At 42.1% G+C, this 18,139-nt stretch overlaps 1 protein-coding gene across 20 annotated transcripts in view; it reads right to left on the bottom strand.

The window, feature by feature from the left end:
* RABGAP1L (RAB GTPase activating protein 1 like) overlaps positions 1–18,139 on the bottom strand; it is a 281,517-nt gene that overhangs the window by 11,222 nt on the left and 252,156 nt on the right. For 18 of the 20 annotated variants that reach the window (XM_075710779.1, XM_075710789.1, XM_075710776.1 and 15 more), the window contains one exon: positions 4,975–5,067. In XM_075710779.1, the coding sequence (XP_075566894.1) occupies positions 4,975–5,067 (93 nt within the window). Of the gene's footprint in view, positions 1–507; positions 570–4,593; positions 4,700–4,974; positions 5,068–18,139 lie in introns of those variants that run through there. The other 2 variants (XM_075710792.1, XM_009492136.2) reach the window with 2 other exon arrangements.

Genomic DNA, 18,139 nt, shown 5'->3' with positions numbered 1-18,139 from the left:
TCAGGAGGAAACTCTTAATCTGCTTAAGTCTAAATAAAACCTAACGTTACACAGTAAAGACAAAAATAGCAAACAGTGCTTTTCATATGTAGCAAACTATTTTCAATGGCTCTGAAATATTTACAGGGTTTTATAAAATACCATTTGCAATGGCATAAAGTTCAACAGATGGAGCTGGTTTGTTGCAGCAGGACTCGCATCACAGACAGCATTTTGTAACCTGGCATAAGCCGACTTGTCAGACCTGCTAGCTGTCCTTGGTGTAAACAGACAGCTTCCTGCCTTTTCTCTACACGCCACTCACAATTTACTGACTACAACAACGATTTCCTTCTCTTCGGCATTGCTCAGTTTCTACAATCAGTAAAACGAGATTCCTCTTTCCCAAATTCCTCCTTCCGGTTACAAAAGGCAGCTGGTGAACTCTGGTTAGCTTTTAAAAGGAGGATACTGCATTTCCAAAAGGGACAAACACCGCTGATACATAACAAACACAAATAAACTTACCTCCTGTAAAGTCACAGACCAAATACTGCTTTCAACCATTGGTGTAAAGACAGTGAAAACAGGATATAAAATAATTTTTAATGCCAACAAAGACAGCAAAAAAAAAGTTGCTGATTCTTCAGTGGGTTTTTGAGTTTTCTGAATTTTAAAGAGAATATACTCCAGCTTCCATCACTCACTGGACGGAAACAAGAAGGCAAATTTGAAAGCAGTAGGCAAGTCTCAGCTCAGGAAGACTGAAAGGCTGAACTCCACCCTCTGCTCCCTTCCAGCCAGCACCAAGGAGCAATTCTTTACAAGATTAGTGGTGATGATGCATCCCTCTCTGTGCTGCTACTCAAGCAGGGTGTAACGAGTCACAAACCTTGTTAAGCAATTCAGCGTTCCATTTTCTGATGAGCAAACACCCAAACCCCAGATCGGTGGGCATGAACAGATCCTCAATGGTGGAATGAAAACGATGATTAAAATTCACTTTTCTGGATGTGAGCAAACCGAAATCTTCATAAGCCCACTGGAAAGGGCTCTTGACTGCGGAGGAGCTCTGAAGGAAAACCCTGTGAACCTCCACTTAGAAACCCAAAAGGCTTTTACAGCAAACTATCCAGGAAAACCTCTCATGGGAAGCAACACAGAGGCTCCTGGTGGTGGTTTGTGTTTTCTGTTTGTTGACTCTGAAGAAGCATTCCCAGAAGTGCCCCAGCACACTTTTTTTAACAATCCACAAACAAACAACGATCCACATCAAGAGTTGTCTTACTTTTTCCTCATGATGGTTACCATTCAATTACCATGACTGAATAAAAATGACCACTGTATTAATTTTTGCTTCCCCTTCAAACACACAAAAGGCTATTACGTCCAAATTACACATTTATTCAGAGAGACAACTTCTCCGTTGCACAACAAGGTCCACAGAGGAAAAGGCATTTCTACCCTCAGAACAGAACTGTGTGCACGAGCAGGGTCTGCTTGCAAAACTCCAGCCCTTCCTTGTATGGTTATATCCTCTTTATTTGAAATCAAGAAGTCTCAAGGCCAACTCCAGCAATTTCTCATCAAGGCAACCAAAACCCTGTTACATGAGATGTTCTCAAACACAGACAAAAACCCCATAATATATAGAAAAATAAAATTCTGAACTATATTGCTATTTTTTCTGTATATGCAACTCACTTTTACTCCTGGCTTCTATAGGTAATTTGTAATTTATTTTAGCCAAAAGTCATGAAATTTGGTGACAAACAGCAATTTAGAACATATTTACTTTTGCACCTTTTAAAAATCTGACAAAAATGTGAGTGATAATTTGTTATAAGCAATGGAAAATAAAGTGAAAAGGTGTCCATAAAAAAAAAAAATACACTTTTCCTAAATAATACTTGTAAATACAGAAGGAAACAAACACCAAAAGTAATGGCACTCTTTAATACTGTTCTTTTGGTAAGTCAAATCACAGTCAACATGTAAAATACGAGCTGGGCAGGAACTCCTGTGGCATGTAACACAGCTTATTGTAGCACATGAATTTAACCTGTCAAGAAAACGTGACTGGTTAGTGACAGGCCAAACGTTGCAAGAACAGCCCTTTTCTGGAGCCTATGGAGAGTTTGGGGTCGGTGGGATTGGAGGAGCACCCTGCCTGGACATACCCAGCTGCCCTCAGGCAGGAAGCATCTCTTCCCTGGCATTCCACAGGAGGCTGCTCAGCCCCACCATTCCCGTACTCGGGAACACCTCTAGGACCTGAGCGCTGGGGAGGAGAGGAAGAAGCACGCTGTGCTCTCACACTGCTCTGGTTCAGTCCTGGTCCCCCCTGGACGCCAGGGTGAAAGTCAGACGCACACGCGAGAGCTGCGCCAGCTCCCGTGCGTTTCCTCCCCACTGCTCGCAGCGCAGCATGGATGGACCAGGAGGAGGAGACAGCAGTGCGGCAGGGGCCCCACTGCCATCGCAGCGGCTGCTCCCAGCCCAGCGCAGCACACAGCCCACCTCCTACTCTCTCAGCAGTCCATCAAGCCATTTCCACTGAGGGCCAGGTCACAGGCAGGTGTCTTACTCAAGACATCCTTCATCACTGCAATTCAGAAGTGCCAATGTCTCTGTGGTCCTGACAAACCTCTGTTGGCAATAAAAACTGTAACATGCTGCAAACAACAAAAACTCTAACAACTATAACTAAAAACTATCAACAGACTGAAAGCTTGTTTCCTTCTTGACCTCTAAGAGGACTATTCTGCAGGGGTCTCCACTCCAGCGATACCATCCAAGCAACATCCCCTTCCTGGGCAGTAAACCAAAAACCTGTTTTGTTCTGGGAAGAGAAACTGTAAAAATTACAACAGTGTAGGCCTTCAGGGCACAGCCCACACAGAGAGTGCACAAAGCCAGAGGGAGCTAACAGCAACGCTGCACTCGGAAGCAATATTGGCTTTTCAACAGCATAGACTCAGTCCTTTCTCAAACCAAGCCCGGATGGGCAAAATCTAGCACTGATGCTGCCAAAATGAAATGCATTTCTAAATACATGGGCTGCAGAGCGATCATCTAAGGGACAAGCGAAGCTGCCTCTCCGCTTTCCGCCTGTGAGGATCCACACAGTTTGCATTTCTCGCTGCCCTTTGGAAACACTCTTGAAATGTCAACTCCTACCAACCTCAGCTCGACACATTAATAAAATCAAACAAGCAAGACAAGGAACAGCGAGCACTTAGAAGCATTTCTCCATGACACCCATCAGCTGAGAATAGGCCTGAACTTAGAACTTAATGTGCAACTAACCAGTTACAGGGACTTTCTCTAATCACAGCATCGCTAAGAGGATCAGACCCAATCCAGCTTAATAAAAAAAAAAAAAAAAAAAAATCGCACAGCGAGTTGCAAAAGTGCAAGCCAAAACCCTGAGCTGTGATCTTGACCGTGAGAGTGACTCACATAAACAGTGGTCAGAGTCACTTTCTATATACTCATTTGCAGCTTGGTGATAATGCGCTTCACCGTCCACCGCCCAGGATTAACTAGGTAGTATGCTTCCACAGAGCTTTAAAGAAGCCTTATTTAATTTCTAAGTATTATTTTAATTCCACAGTACTATAAGTGAACCACTGGAAAAATACTTAGTCAGCAGCAAGCTATGTTTTTTTTCTAAATAGGTCATACTCACTATTGGCTCTCGGCTGCTACAGCAGTCCCAGTGCTCACAAACAATAAAATCTACACCCTTTGACATCAAAAGAACTACACTCAAAACATAACTTCGCACAGGTAAATACTTAAAAATAAAAAAAAAAGTCAGTTTTACTTTGGCTGTACCTGTAACTCTGCCTCGTCACATTTATGAATTACAGCATAGTCTGTCCCTACAGATTTTCACGCTGTGGTTTTCTGAACATGGTGCGCTTTCCTTATGTTCCCAGACCACGTAAACCTGCTTCACTCTATATGATTATTTACTACTCCACGCTCCTGGTAGACTCCATACCAAATGTAATGTCACTTAACATATTAAGGCACAATGAAGAACAGCAGGAAAACCGTACAGGCGTATATGTAAGCAATGTCAGTTCCCAGCTAACCTGGGCAATGGGCAGTAAAGTGCTTTGTCTTTGGCAGCTTCACCTAAAGAAAACTGAATTTTTCAAAACAGGGTAAGCAATAAATGGATCCTGAACACTAAGTGAAGTATATGCCTAGAGGCAGAGCCTCCATCACACAAAAATCTATGGCAACAGAACGTAGCAGTGACAATAAAAGCAAATACATTGGAAAGACAAGCAATGCTGATCCAAAATTGAAGAACTATTCTTTTTTGGTGAGCTACCAAGCTATCATATTAATAACTGAACCTTTATTTCTCTGCTGCTTTAAAGCAGGGTATTTATCACTATGAAATCTATTGCAGTAGTACCTTGGGACCCCAGGAGACCTCTGGGTCCCACCGTACCAGGCATTATATTAACAAAAAATTACTAACGCTTGGTATAAACAGAGATGAATAACAAGGATCAAATCAGTCAAGGAAGAGTTCATCTTCCAAAAGTCTCTGTGGATGCCACTGCACACAGCTTGCGCTAGAACAATGTGTATTTTCTCCTTTTTGTGTCTGTAGCTGAGAATCACCCTTTGTTTCTGCGTCTCATGAAGATCTCTCGTAAAAGTGCAACAGCAGGAGAGTTACCTACAAACATATAAACTGAAAGAAGAAAAATATTATATGTGGCTACTTGCAGATGTCTTGAGAGTTACAAATTGTGATTGAAATATTCCTCGAAAAAATGCTAAGTCCAAGTGTTCAAACTGCTTGTCCAAGAAAGGGGATGAGTTTCACCTGCCACTTCCCTAAGATCTGCACTGGCATCTCCCACAGAGGTGAGCGCAGTACACGCCCCTCTGCTTAACTGCTGGAAGCGGGTCACTCCCCATGGGACTTAGCCAACGAAACAGGTTCCCGTATAGCAGCTCCCGTACCTTGTATCTGTCCATAGGATCTTCCTGCTGCAGCTGACTCTCTCGCATTGTTTGGTACTCTCTCTCATATTTCTTCAGCTTTTTTGTTGGCACCTGTGGAACACATTTGGAAAACATGCATTTAAAGATTAGAGGAACACCGGAAAGGCTGTCTGAAAGCTCTCCTTGCAAACAGGAAGCCAAGGAAGTGCTGGAAAGCTGCTGCTGAATAAAGTTGCTCCCCATTGCCCACCCTTCCCTACTCAGCAAACCGTGTAAAACGCTTACCAATACAGTTCACATCGACAGAAATCTTTCTGTGCTTACTGTTGTTAATTATTCAAATATTTAAAGGAAAACAAGAGTGAAGTAGAGACATTTTAATAAGAGTAACAAGAAGGAAAAAAGCATGAACAACAGGAGTGAGAGAACAGGGAAGAGGAAAATATGCTTTCATAGGTATGATTCAACAAAACAATGCCTTAGCAAAAAAACTGTTGAAAGTGAGATTAGAAGAAAGAAACGTGCATGCAAAAGGACTGGACAATTCCTGGGGGAGATCAGAGTAATGTTTTTTATTGCTGAAAGAGTATTAATGTCTAAATTATGGCTTGTGACCAATGCCCTCATGAAGTCTGGCATCAGACTCCTCCTAGGCAAAGGTGGAGATGCTGCAGTGCCCGCTTCTAGCCGCAGCAGGGAAACAGTGAGGCAGCTACACAGAAATCACAAGCAAATCTGGTAAACAACCATGCAGGAAGGTCAAGTCCCAGACAGCTTGATTTCTGTGAAACCACAGCCTCAACTTAAAACAAGGTACACAAAGAACACCTGTATTTTTTTTAAACAAAGCATGGAAATCCTGTGCTTTACTTTCCCCTTTTAATTGGGTACACTGTGCTATCTGAGCGATCCAGTCTCTCTCTGGAGACCCTTAATAGCATTACTCTGCCCCTACCGTACAACAAGAAGAAGCTGGCCCTGCTAAGCATCGGGTCATCTGCTGGCAGCTGTAGAGATCCCTAACACCATGTACCATCATGACTTGTAAACAGATGCTTTTCCTGGATCTGTTATGTGTGTATCTGTTCCTCTTGCCTATATTGATCATGTCTAGCTGACTCCTGGTGTGAGGACATGCCACTGTCAACTTGCCTTAGGGCAAAAAATCACCGCCAATGAACAGAGATGCATGTTTACATGTAGTTTTGGTGTTGTTTTCCCTTTATTGGTTTTCAGCCCAAAACCTCCTTCCTCTGCAGCACAGGAAGGGACCAAGCAAGTGCTCAGTGTTGCTGCAGAGGCCTCTGGGAGGTACAAGTAGAAAACATGAAACCCATCATGTGCAAAGCACAGTGCACAGGGAGCACTAATAAAGCAGCACCAATGCCCGCAATTACTGATGAAATCTTAAACCAACCCCCCTAACAAAAGCAAAGAGAAAAGGGTAAACATAAAATCATGAAGCACTTTGGACAAATATACAAGAGAATTTAACTTTGATGAGACTTAATAGCGCAAAACACAATGAAATGAAAATGATTAAATCAGAAGCGTTTTTTTTACGTTTCAACTGAGCAACATTCAAGATGCAAACCCAGCCCGTTTTGTCTTAGCTGTGATCTTATGCAGAGAAGCAGATCAAGGCTCCCAGGCTGGGGTGTTACGAGGACACCCTACAAACCTAGTTCTCCCATCCTGTTGTGGAGTTTTGTGCTCCAGTATGCTACCAGCACAAAATGAAGATAAGTATGAGGGAGACATTGTGGCGCAGCATGGTAAAAAGGCACAACATAGGTGTAACTTAGAAGATGATCTGTTCAACCAAAGATTGTCCTGATTTTTGACACTTTTCACTAAGACTGGATAAAGCCTTTAAAGTACATATAAGAAGTAAGTCTCACTGCACAGAGAGACACAAACCTCCCATCCACACAGACGCGTGAATCCCTCCCCCCCCATTTCCCCCATGCGCAGGGGAGCCCCCCACCTTTACATGAGCAGTGCCGTATGCAGCCCAGCCCAGCGCCAGGTGTCGGGGACTGCCCCCACTGACCACAGCAGTGACCCACCAATGGCTTTACCTTTACAGCTGGCTGGAGCAGCACCCCTTTTTTGATTTAACCATGAGATTTGCTTAAATTACTTGTGAACAAAAATCGTAGTTCTGTCTATAATCCAAAAGATACAGGCAAAATACAGCGTAAAGATAATGATCTGAGTAAATAACTCTTACCAAGAGAGCAAATGGGATATAAAGCACTACTATGACCCAAATGCCTACGCTGGGCACTGTGCCACAGCTGTCCCTCACCAGGCTGAGCCTATGCATGAAGAGATGACTGCTGCTTCTCAGTAACACAACCTCACACGCAACAGCCAGCAGCGTGCAGCTCTCCTTGCTCATTTTTTAAACGCTAATTTTTTAAGTTGCCTGAGAGCAGCCTTATTTCTCTGGTTTCACCTTGTATTGAGATAAGGCAGAATTTAACTTGCACAAAGTCTATTTGGCACTTAATCATCTGCCTCAACAACACCAGAAACTAATCTGAACATGTTACATCAAAAAACATATGATGAGCAGGGGAGAATGAGACTCAGCTGCTTCGTCTAACTCTGCTCTCCACTGTCTTCGCAGTCCCCGTTTCCACTTGCTGACAATTCACAACCATTTCTTAATGCATGGTAACTCTTCCCACCAACCGTTCTTACCTGTATGTTCTCCTTTACTTTCTTAAATTTTAATTCACAGCTGTGAGTAGGACCATGTGTGGGTCCTCTGTGCCTTTATGGGGGCTAAGGTACCTCTTTCACCACTATAGGACCTATCCATGGCTGTGGCCTGGAATGAAGGGTGGTCCATGCTCTCCAGCAAGCAAACAGCATGGCAACACTTTCTTAGCAACGTTAACAGCAAATAATATGTGAAACAGGGATCAAATCATGAAAGGTGTAAGTGTCATGTTGTGACAGAAAACAACTTCCATGCTCACTGAAAGAATATCCTGACTTAAGCATGTTAGTATCTATTCCTTAATTGGAAAGCAATACCTAAATACAGTGAAAGTCTATTTTAAGGGTTTGAGGGTGGGTGGGAGGGTGGGGGAAACTGCTATTAGAAAACCAGTCCATACTAATCCACTTATCCCATAAAATACAAACTTCAGCAGGTAACCTTAATAACTTTGGCAGGGACTATGCTTCACTGTTATTGTCTATTCAGCCACATTACTCAAAGGAGTTTGATAATTTATTACAGCACTTTCTTCTTCTGGGTATACACTAATAAATGAAAAAAAAATTTAAAAGCCCATTTCCATATTCCCCAGTTTAATTCCCTGAAACAGTTTGTGAATTCAACAAGGGACTTCTCTGTAAGCCCTTTCATAAGTAAGTACATAGTGCTGCTAGCTATGCTCCAGTCTTCGTGGACTGCTCCTGAACAAAGTGTGCTCATAAATTTTCTGTAAAAGCTTCTGTGATATTGATTTCTTCTTTCTTTAGCACCATGGGATATATTGGCTAGAACTGATGGTTATCAAATTTAGGAGACCGTTATGGTTTATTAACATTGCTCATCTGTTTATCTCAGTATCTTACCTCCTTGACTCATTTTATTTTATTGTGTTCAAGCATAAAATCATGTCACAACTAGTCGTACATACAAAAAAGCCATGCAGAGCATCTTAAAACATCCACACAGAAGAACTGAACAAGCAAAACCTCTTTCTGAAAAAAAACCCAACAGGCTGCAGAGCATTGACCGCTCAAAGGACTCACCGCAGTGAGGTGATACGTGGCAGGTGAGAAACAAAAATACTTTGTTTTCAGTTGCCCCCCTGTTCAGAAAGTGCTGGAAAGATCTGCTTCACCTCTCTGGCAATCCTGCGCACAGGCAGCGTGCCGAGTATCGGCATCCACTCGGCTCTAGGAGACCTTTCCCTCATTCTGCAATTTCTTTAGCTGTTTACAGACAGTTCAGCCTGACCTTGCTGGAGTAATAAATCACACATCTATGACTCCTTCCTCCAAAATGTTTTATTGCTCTAATGAAGCACGAGCACTCAGAGGAGGTAGTTATCATTATGTTCATTTGACAGCCAAGGAAATGGAAGCAAAGATGTAAAGTGATTTCCTGAATATATTGAAGACAGCCAGAGGCTGATCCAGACAGAAAAATCCTATTACCTGATTTCTAATTTCCAGCACTGCCACAATGCCAGACTGAGCAGAGTATCTGTTTCTCACAGTCCCACTTCTTTTCTCTATCTAGCACTGCATAAAGACTCCAAAAATATTGTCCCATCACACTAACAGTGTAGCCAATATTCTGTGATCTCTGCACTCAATATATTTCCTCTCTAGTTCTCACCTCAGTGTGGAAGGAAAAAAAAAAAAAGAAAAACGCCAATTAACAAAATGTGCTATGCTTTCCTTTCTCATTCTTCGAAGCAGGTGAATGTATTTCCTGTTTCCCTGGCGATGGATTTGCTTGGTATTTCAAGATTGAGGCGGGGGACTTGCGTCCCTCCAAAGACAGGGTTACACTGTGTGCTAATGACTGACGTGGGGGATGTCGAGCTTGCTTTGGGCAAGCACTGACAGCAACCACAGACACTGGCTGCAGCCCAGCTTCCCTTTTATCCATCCATCACACACATCTCGGGCTGTGATCCCCGTGATAAGCCCAGACTCTTCCCGCTGCTGCAAAGCAGGGCCATCTCCAAGCACACGTGGTGCCTGGGAGCCTGGCTCAGAGGTGATGGGACCAGCCTGAGCTAACTCAGACCCAGCTCAGCCCTTGCACGCAGCCACGAGTACTGGCTCACGTGGCTCTCACAAACCACTGCTACATGTGCCCCTCTTGAGGAGATCTGAGTTACGCTTGTGCGTACTTAATTTTCTCCACATTATGATTTAAAATAATGTTAAAAGCAAGTTAATTTCAAAAATGACACTTGGTTCTCCAAAGTGTGTCATATGAAGACTGTAAGCTTTGAACAGCACCTCAAACAGCAGATCAGCGACGACAAATTTCAGATCACACGCATGGTCTTAGTTCATGCTCAAAGTTGTGTCGCTTTGTTCTAGTTAATACTTCATATTTAAAAGACAACTAAATCAGGTCCAAGGAAGGATAATATAGCTCTACTTAAACACTTTATTAGGCCAAATTAATGCTTTAATGTAACAAAAACATACAGAGAAACTAACTCGGCGCTCCCCTGGTCTCTGCAGTCCTTGCTATGCATAACTATATCATCCCTTTCTTAAAATGTGGTTGCCAAAAGGCATGAAGAAGTATCCTGCAATATCTGTCACTAGGAATAAGATTCAGAAGTAGGTAAGCAATTTATTTTTCTTTTGGGATGATGCAGTGATGGAAAAGAAAGAACAAAACCCACAGTAACATGTTGACACAACAGACTCATCTCTTGGATTAGACGTTAAAGGGGGAGAGTGGGATGTTGTATTTAGAGATTATACAATACGATATGAACAACTGTATCTTCAGTGAGATATTAGCCACAAGCACAAAATCTGAGAGGAAAAAGGGCAGATCATAATTTCTCACAAAACTCTTATTTGCGCTGGGTAGTCTGCAGAGAAGAAAATTTGCAGCATTCACGTGCAGAAAAAATGTAGGGATTAAAATCAGCTGCTACTTAAAGAAAATTCACAAGCTGGAACACAGCTTGAAGAACTCCTATTTCTCCTTTTGTCACCATGTGGTGAAGGGCTCGCTGATAACAAACTGTTTCACTGCACGTTTGAAATGAAGTGGAACAGCCCTCATCAGTGTTTCACCTAGCAACAGCATCGCATTCCGGACCCAGACATCCCCCAACTCTAAAACACACCACAGATCTCATTAAACATCTTCTAACCCCTGTTTTTGAGGCAACATGATCAAAAAGTTTTTGTGAAGCAGCCTCTCACGCATCATCTGATTCTAGCATTATCCTCATCGCAGCCTGGCTTTGGGCAAGCTTGCAGCGCAAAAGCTGCAGTGCTTGGGCTGATGAGCCACCTCATAGCAGTGGATGAAGGTGGGTCCATGGTGCTGTTATTCTGCTTAAGCTCCCATGTTGCACGCAGCACAATAAAAGCCCTGAAAGTCAAATGCTGTTTTATCATCTCCACTGGCAGGAAGATGTTCCCTGAAATTCCTTGGAAACGTACATTGTGTTGGAGAGATCGTCTGCTTACTGCGTGCCTGTCTGAATGCCTGCTGCAGAACAGCGTCTCTCTCCACCTCGCTTTTGGAAAAAAGAAGAACTTACAGAAATGCTCTTTTTGTATCTGCAAAGCAGCTTGCTCTGCACCAGCACACCTAAGTATCCCTTCCTTGCAAGGGGAGAGTTTTCCTCCTTCAGCAAATCACCTTGTTGCCAGCTCTGTAGGTGTAAGACCTCCTGAAGAGAGTCTTCAGGATAACACAAATCCAATTTGAAAGCTGGCTGGAGGCAAAGGAAACCAACTTTGCTGTGAATTTTTATTTTTATTTAATTCTTCCACATCAGTTCATTATCAAAATATCTCAATTGCAACCGAGACACCCACAGGAATTTATAAAAAGAGGGGAAAGGCAGGTTGCAAAATTTACAGAGTACCTGCACAATTTACTGTGATTCAAAATGGCAGCGGCCCCAATCAGTGATGCTGGATGATTTCCAACACCATATCCCTTTGTCAGATTTTAATCTCTACAATGTATTGCCATTCATCTAAACGTGCTGAACCTGGCATAACACATTATTCTTCCATAGCCCTGCTGTTTAAAGATCTGCTTAGTTAGGCTCAGTTAGCAATACAGTTAACTAAGTTAAAAGAGTAAGCTGAGACCGAGAGATGTTCAATAAGCCTCACTGTACAGCAATCCAGTGGCAACACAGCAAAAGAGAACGAGAAATTCAGATTCCCTGAACTATAGCTCTAAACACTGGCGTGTACTTTTGCACTCATCACAGTGCTTGGGTTTGAGACGCACATACATTGACTGCAGGGGAATCTGCATTTAAAAAAAAAAAAAAAAAAAGACTTAAGGAAAGCATGTTCTGCCTTGTGGCAGAGACTCTTCAAAACACTCCTCTTCAGATCCCCAAATTGGTTTTCAGCATTCAAAAATTCATTTTCACTTTGAGCTATGGAGGGCTTATTATCCACTTCAACTCTGTTTGTTTTAGCAAAAAAGAAACACCCTGAGTGGCTTAAAAGCAGTGCTTGAAAATGGCTGATTATTTTATACACTTGCAGCTGATACCTAGCAGCTCACCCAGACAAAAAGTGCCTCCTCTCCCATACAGATAAGGGCTTTAGCATTGAGTTGCACACCATGAAAGGAAACGGCTATGTCCACTTTGTCAGCAAGCACCCATTTTGCATTTAAATTGGGTCTGGACAACAGGAATACTGTGGTTAAGGATACAAATATTTGAAACACTCTAGATGGAAAATAGCTGTGTACAGGTCATTTTTATTATCTGACGAGATCTCTGCTACAAAAGACTATACAGGCTGAATGAAACTACCTGTATATCCCAAGACCACAGATTAGGATCAGGTCACTGGAAGAACTGACACTCTGACCAGCCATCTGGGACAAGGCCATGCTCTGGCTAACACAGTTACTAGAAACAGCAGCAGTTTTTCCAGCACAGAATTTATCCATTGGTTTGTACCTCATAACATAACAGTTCCATGTAATTTTGTGTGTCTTGCATACATACGCCCTTTGGTATACAGTATTTAGTGCTGAAGGTTTTATACATATCCTTGGTGACTATGCAAAATCAGATGTTCAGCTCTCCCCCATTTAGAGATACAAAATAGATTTTGATTTAGACCTAACCCAAGCCCACAACAATTTTAGAGCTTTGGTTGTATTTCTCAGGACATCACAGCAATAGAAGAGAATGGCCAGTGGGAAGACAAGTGCAGTCTTCACCACAATCCCTGTGACAACAGAATCACAAATTCAGGAAAAAGTCCCAAGTTATTTTATTGCATCACTTGGCAAAGAAACAACTTCTCCTAGCTCCGCTGTGTTAGGGTTCGCTTTCCAACCTCGTTTATCCTGAAACTAATGCAGATCTATCTCACAATCACACTTCGGAAAATTGCAGACACAAGGCTAGCAACTGGTCAGTAGCCAGGTTCAAAATACTGGTATTATCAAGGCTGTAAAACCTGTCATGTTGAACATAGTAGTCCACAGAGTCAACAGCTTTCAGCTAATAAACCTCCAGCTGAACACATCTTCTGAAACCTGCCACAAGACTGGTGAAACCAGCTGTCTGCCAGACTAGATTCTGACTCTGATGAGTTATCAAGCCACGTCTTGTCTCCTGTCACACTCTGTGCCCAGCACAAGACTGACATTAAAAAAAAAATTCTACGTCCTGAGACGGAGGATGGGTGGTAGATAGCAACTCTAAACCATATGCCCAGGTAAGCTATATTCATCAGTAAAGAACCTCGCAATATTCTTTGAACTATGTGTTCTATGTGTTAATATTATTTTAGATCAGCTCCGTGTCACAGTATCAAGAAAATTGTAATGCTGTCACACTTTAAATTTGCATCTTTAAAATCACTGTCAGGCTTCTCTGATGTGTGGTGAGGTCCTTGATGCTAAAACACCTTTCATTACTCTCATAAATATTTCAAACCCACAAGTTACTAATAGCAATTACTTTTTAGTGCGTTACTCCACTAGCAGAAAATATGTACCTTTTCTATATTACAGCTGAACCATTATATATTTACATCCAGGGCTCTACAATCCCTTCTGTTATATCAAATACTTTTATCTATATTTCAGCAACTAACACAACTTTTACCATGTCTTCTCAAAAGCCTTGACTTTTTTCTGCTATCCAGCTCCATAAACACAACTGCTAAAACCCTAAAATAAAAAGTCTTTAAAACCACACATTAAATGATCAGCATTTTGAAAATACAAGTGGGACAGCGTTCAACTTCCAAGGTATCGGAAACGCTCACTGAAGCATTTTACTACATAGCTAATCCTTGCCCTGCTCTGTTATCTCTCTAATCCTTCATCTACTGAGAAGGTTTCCTCAGTGCCTTTAATGAGGCTTCAGCTTTTGCCGTATTTGCACCTTTCAGCCTCCGTGGTACCTACAAAACTCGTTGGCATGGAGCTGGCGGGTAACTGGAGGAAGGGCAGGCCAGGAGAGTTTGAAAGCGCTAGTCAGCCCTTAATGTAGTGTAATCAGCTGCTGGAAAGCATCCCCGTGGAGGGGAAGGCACAGCAGCACTGCATGTCAGCCCCAAGAGATACAAAGCAGGTGTACTGATTCGCAAACTTGCATATACAAGGCTGCGTTTTGGTTTTTTAAACCTGCTGCTGTTTCACTGCCCCAGCTATGGTTCCACCACCACTGCTAGCACTACCAGCTGAGTTTGCCACTTCACCTGCGCAGAGACCTGCGCTCATCCTTCATGTCTAGCAGAGACCCTGTCAGGCTAATCTATTACCAATGAACTCGAGACCTTCTACGTTATCATCTAGCAGGGAAAATCGCAAGAGCATCTTCTTGCTTTTGTCAGTGCTTAAGTTTGCATCAGGCAGGAGGGGCTGAAGGCAGAAGTTGAAATGTGGCCATGCTGCCAACTTCAGCTCGAAAGCCAAGCTGCTGCTGCCACTGAAGAGCAAGCCCTACAAAAGAAAGGGCTCCTACAAAGGGGAAAAAAACCACTTTTTGCAGAAAAGGAAGCCAGTTAGTATTAGCAGCAACATCTAGCTCCTGCTGTTTCCACTCTCCGGTACCAACAGCTGCAAAGAAGCAGCCCAATCTTCCTTCTGAGCTCTGTGTCCTGTTCCTCTTGCCATGGAAAGGAGACCCTCAGTGTTGGGGTAACAGAATTCGGTGTTGCCTGACCTGCTATGGAAGTTCAACCTGAGGCTGGACAATCTCGTGTGTGTGTGTTCTTCCTTACACATTTAGCTTCTGTGATCTCCAAGGTAATGGACAAGCAAATGTCATGATAACTTAAAACTTGGGATTCCTTTGGTGACTCTACCTTGTAGCAAAACTACAATGCTTTGTATATACAGTGAGCTTGGTCTTGGCATAGCTAAGATATTATTCCGAAATCAAACCATCTGTATTTTTCTTAGCACAAAAGACAAGCCTACAGCTTTAAAACATCAGCGACCAGCGTAACCTAACACTCCAGTCAACGTAGCATTTTTTTTTTGTGAGTTCACGTTGACACAGCTAGAAGGAAGCAGTAAAGAAAAAATGTGCATATTGAATGGTGCATGCAAGCACAAGCTAAACAAGATAAAAACCACTGAAATATATTTTCCAACCTCAGCAGTGAATTTACACCAAATTCTTCTGAGAACTGGGTTCAAAAAGAACGAAAATTGTTGTAGACAATGAAGACAGAGTATTTTTAACTAACGCATTCTCCTACACAAACTTTTTAATCCATCTTCTAGTAATTAAGAAATTAGGCTTCTATAAAGAGATTAACTGCCTTTTCATCTAGTTTTAGCACCCCTTTCAAAGTCGATGAACATACTGATCATGGGGACACTGACAGAACACCAATAAATACATGTACTTTGCATTTGCTATGATTACACACAAAGCTTTTGGGTTTGTATATAGCTTTACTAAGGTGTCACGTATTACATATAATGGCAATCTACAAGAAAAGACAAGTGAGGTGAGCAAGCTGAAGGCTTAGAATTCAGGAGCTTCAAATCTTTCATTTGACCCACTTCACTTTCTCATCTTAACATGATGACTACTGTATCTAGAAGATACAGTATCATCAATCTTACCTGTATCAATCTTACCTGACCTACCTCACCTGTGGGGAGAGAAGTTAAATGCTGCTTTATTCTAATGTGACCATTTCTGTATTTAAATGTTGAAATATAGCCTTACAAAGTAACTCACCTGCTCTTCTTTAGTTGCAAAGGTTCATGCTGATACCCAACATGTTCAAGGTCATTAAAACTAAAGACCTAATGAACCAATAATGTCTAGAAACTTATTTCAAATTTCTTCTCCCAAATGGGCTTGTAACAATGACAGAAATAGAAGCACAGTTTCTCAAGTAGCCAGAAAAACCTGTGTCAATTTTCCTGGAATTTTTTTTAAGAAGAAAATGAGGAAGCTCCAAAATACTGAAATGTCCTGCTTTTGAATCACAAAGATTCTGTTCTTATTTATAAAATGTCTATTTGAGACACTGCTTAAATAATTCTCTCTTGATCCAATGACAATAAAAGGGCAGCAAGAAGAAATGCTTTAAAACATGAAGAGAAAATAAACAGAAAATAATATAGGTAATTAATTAGGGACAAATAAAACAGTAACTAAAACTAAATGCAGAAGGAAAAAAGTTTCAATTCTTTCTTGAGTTTCATTAGGCTAGACTTGATTCTAGAACATACTGAAAAGGATTCCTAAGCATTGTTCATATGCATTAATAATTAGAGCTCAAAAATAATTATGATTCAGACAAGTCAGAATCGTCCAGAAAACAGCTCTGCTCTGTTGGAAACTAGGCTACAGGTTTTTTATGCAGAGCATATGTACTGAAAGAACTAGCAGATGAGATCTCCAGTTCACTGATGTTCATTTTTAGTAAATCTTGAACACAGTAGAGACTAGAAGAAAATTCTGTGTTACCAATATTTAAGAATCACAAATCAAACCATCTGGATGACTTTGGTTGGTCAGCTGAAATCCAGAAACCCACACACACGCTCTGCAGACCTGATAAGGATCCAGCTGATAACTGGAGTAGGAGTGTAACTGCTTCCACACCAGCATGATTTTATAAACTGTAGGTCCCATTTTATTCTTTATCTACAGGTCTGATTGATAAAAGTAACTTTACAGTTGCAACAGTTCTCTAGCACTGGATTCACTGCCACATGACAGATTTATTTAAAAAAAAAAAATAAAACAACCAAGCCAACCCCCAGAACAGTATCCGGTAGCCATAAAGCATGAATTAAAAAGCTTAGAAATCAGGGTCAAAAAGCCATTGTCAAATGGAATCATTATTCAGTGACATTTTTATTTTGGGTTAATGACATCCTAAAGGGTGTCTTCTGGGACTCATAAAAGATCCTGCACTATCAAACATTACATCAGTGGCCTGGAAGTGAAAAATACAGTCCCGTTAATAAAATTTGCAGATGACACACACACAGAAAAACCAGTAAAGAAGGAGAAGAAGGACCAGAAAATTGCACACATATATTTAAATTCCTGGAAATAGCTCACTCAAATGAAACACACCACTGTGCTGACTCCAGACCAAACATATGCAGGCCTCTACTACGGCACAGAGCAGCAGGCCTCCAGCTGGGGCTGAATCCCATGAAGACATGGGATCAGTCCCAAGAAAGCACCATTTGGACTTTTCCAAAAGTTTGGAAACTTTTCTGCTCTCTGGGAAGAATGGGGGATGGGGGAATGGGAGGCACATGCTGTGAAAGCAGCCTGCCATCGCCTGGGCAAGACCTAGCTCTTCCTCCACAGCCCCCTCCCTCCCACCTCACTGCTTGACGGGAAGCTGACCAAAATAATCCTTCAAAAATATGCTAATTTTTAAATTTTATTTTAAATTGTATCAGTACCATTCATAACACAGCCCCACAAACAGCTGCATCAGCACTGCTCAGGAGTCCGCACATTGCGGTGTGGGACTGGGAACAAACTGGTGTAGAGAGAGGGGCAGGAAATAACAGACCACCTTCGCAGGCAGAGAATTGTAACTCTGCTGTCAGAGTCAGGCTGCGGCAGAAAGGCTAATGGGAGCCCCGGGGTGCAGGAGGATAGGAAAAAGCAAGATGACTAGGAAAGTTTTAACCCTGGAATGTCACTGAGACCAGTACTGGAATACCGTAACTAGTCCTGGGAGATTCAGTGGGGAATAAAAAAAAAAACTAAGAGGATGCGGAGCAGAGCCACTGAACTGTTTTGTGCAGGGTGTAAATGCCTCGCAGCAGGAGGTTTAAGGGCTCAAGCTCCTCAGTTTGTACAAGAGAGCACAGACAGCTGAGTTGGTCACAGCATGTAAGTACCTTCATAGGGATCAAGTAAGTAACGGTAGAGAATTCTATACTCTGGCGCAAAAACACGTGCCAGATCCAAGATGGGAAGCCGAAACCAGAATGAATCTAAAT

The sequence above is a fragment of the Pelecanus crispus genome, chromosome 5, assembly GCF_030463565.1.
Source record: "Pelecanus crispus isolate bPelCri1 chromosome 5, bPelCri1.pri, whole genome shotgun sequence".
NCBI lineage: Eukaryota > Metazoa > Chordata > Aves > Pelecaniformes > Pelecanidae > Pelecanus > Pelecanus crispus.
Note: the sequence above shows the minus strand (reverse complement) of the source record. Positions and strands in the feature narration are given on the sequence as shown.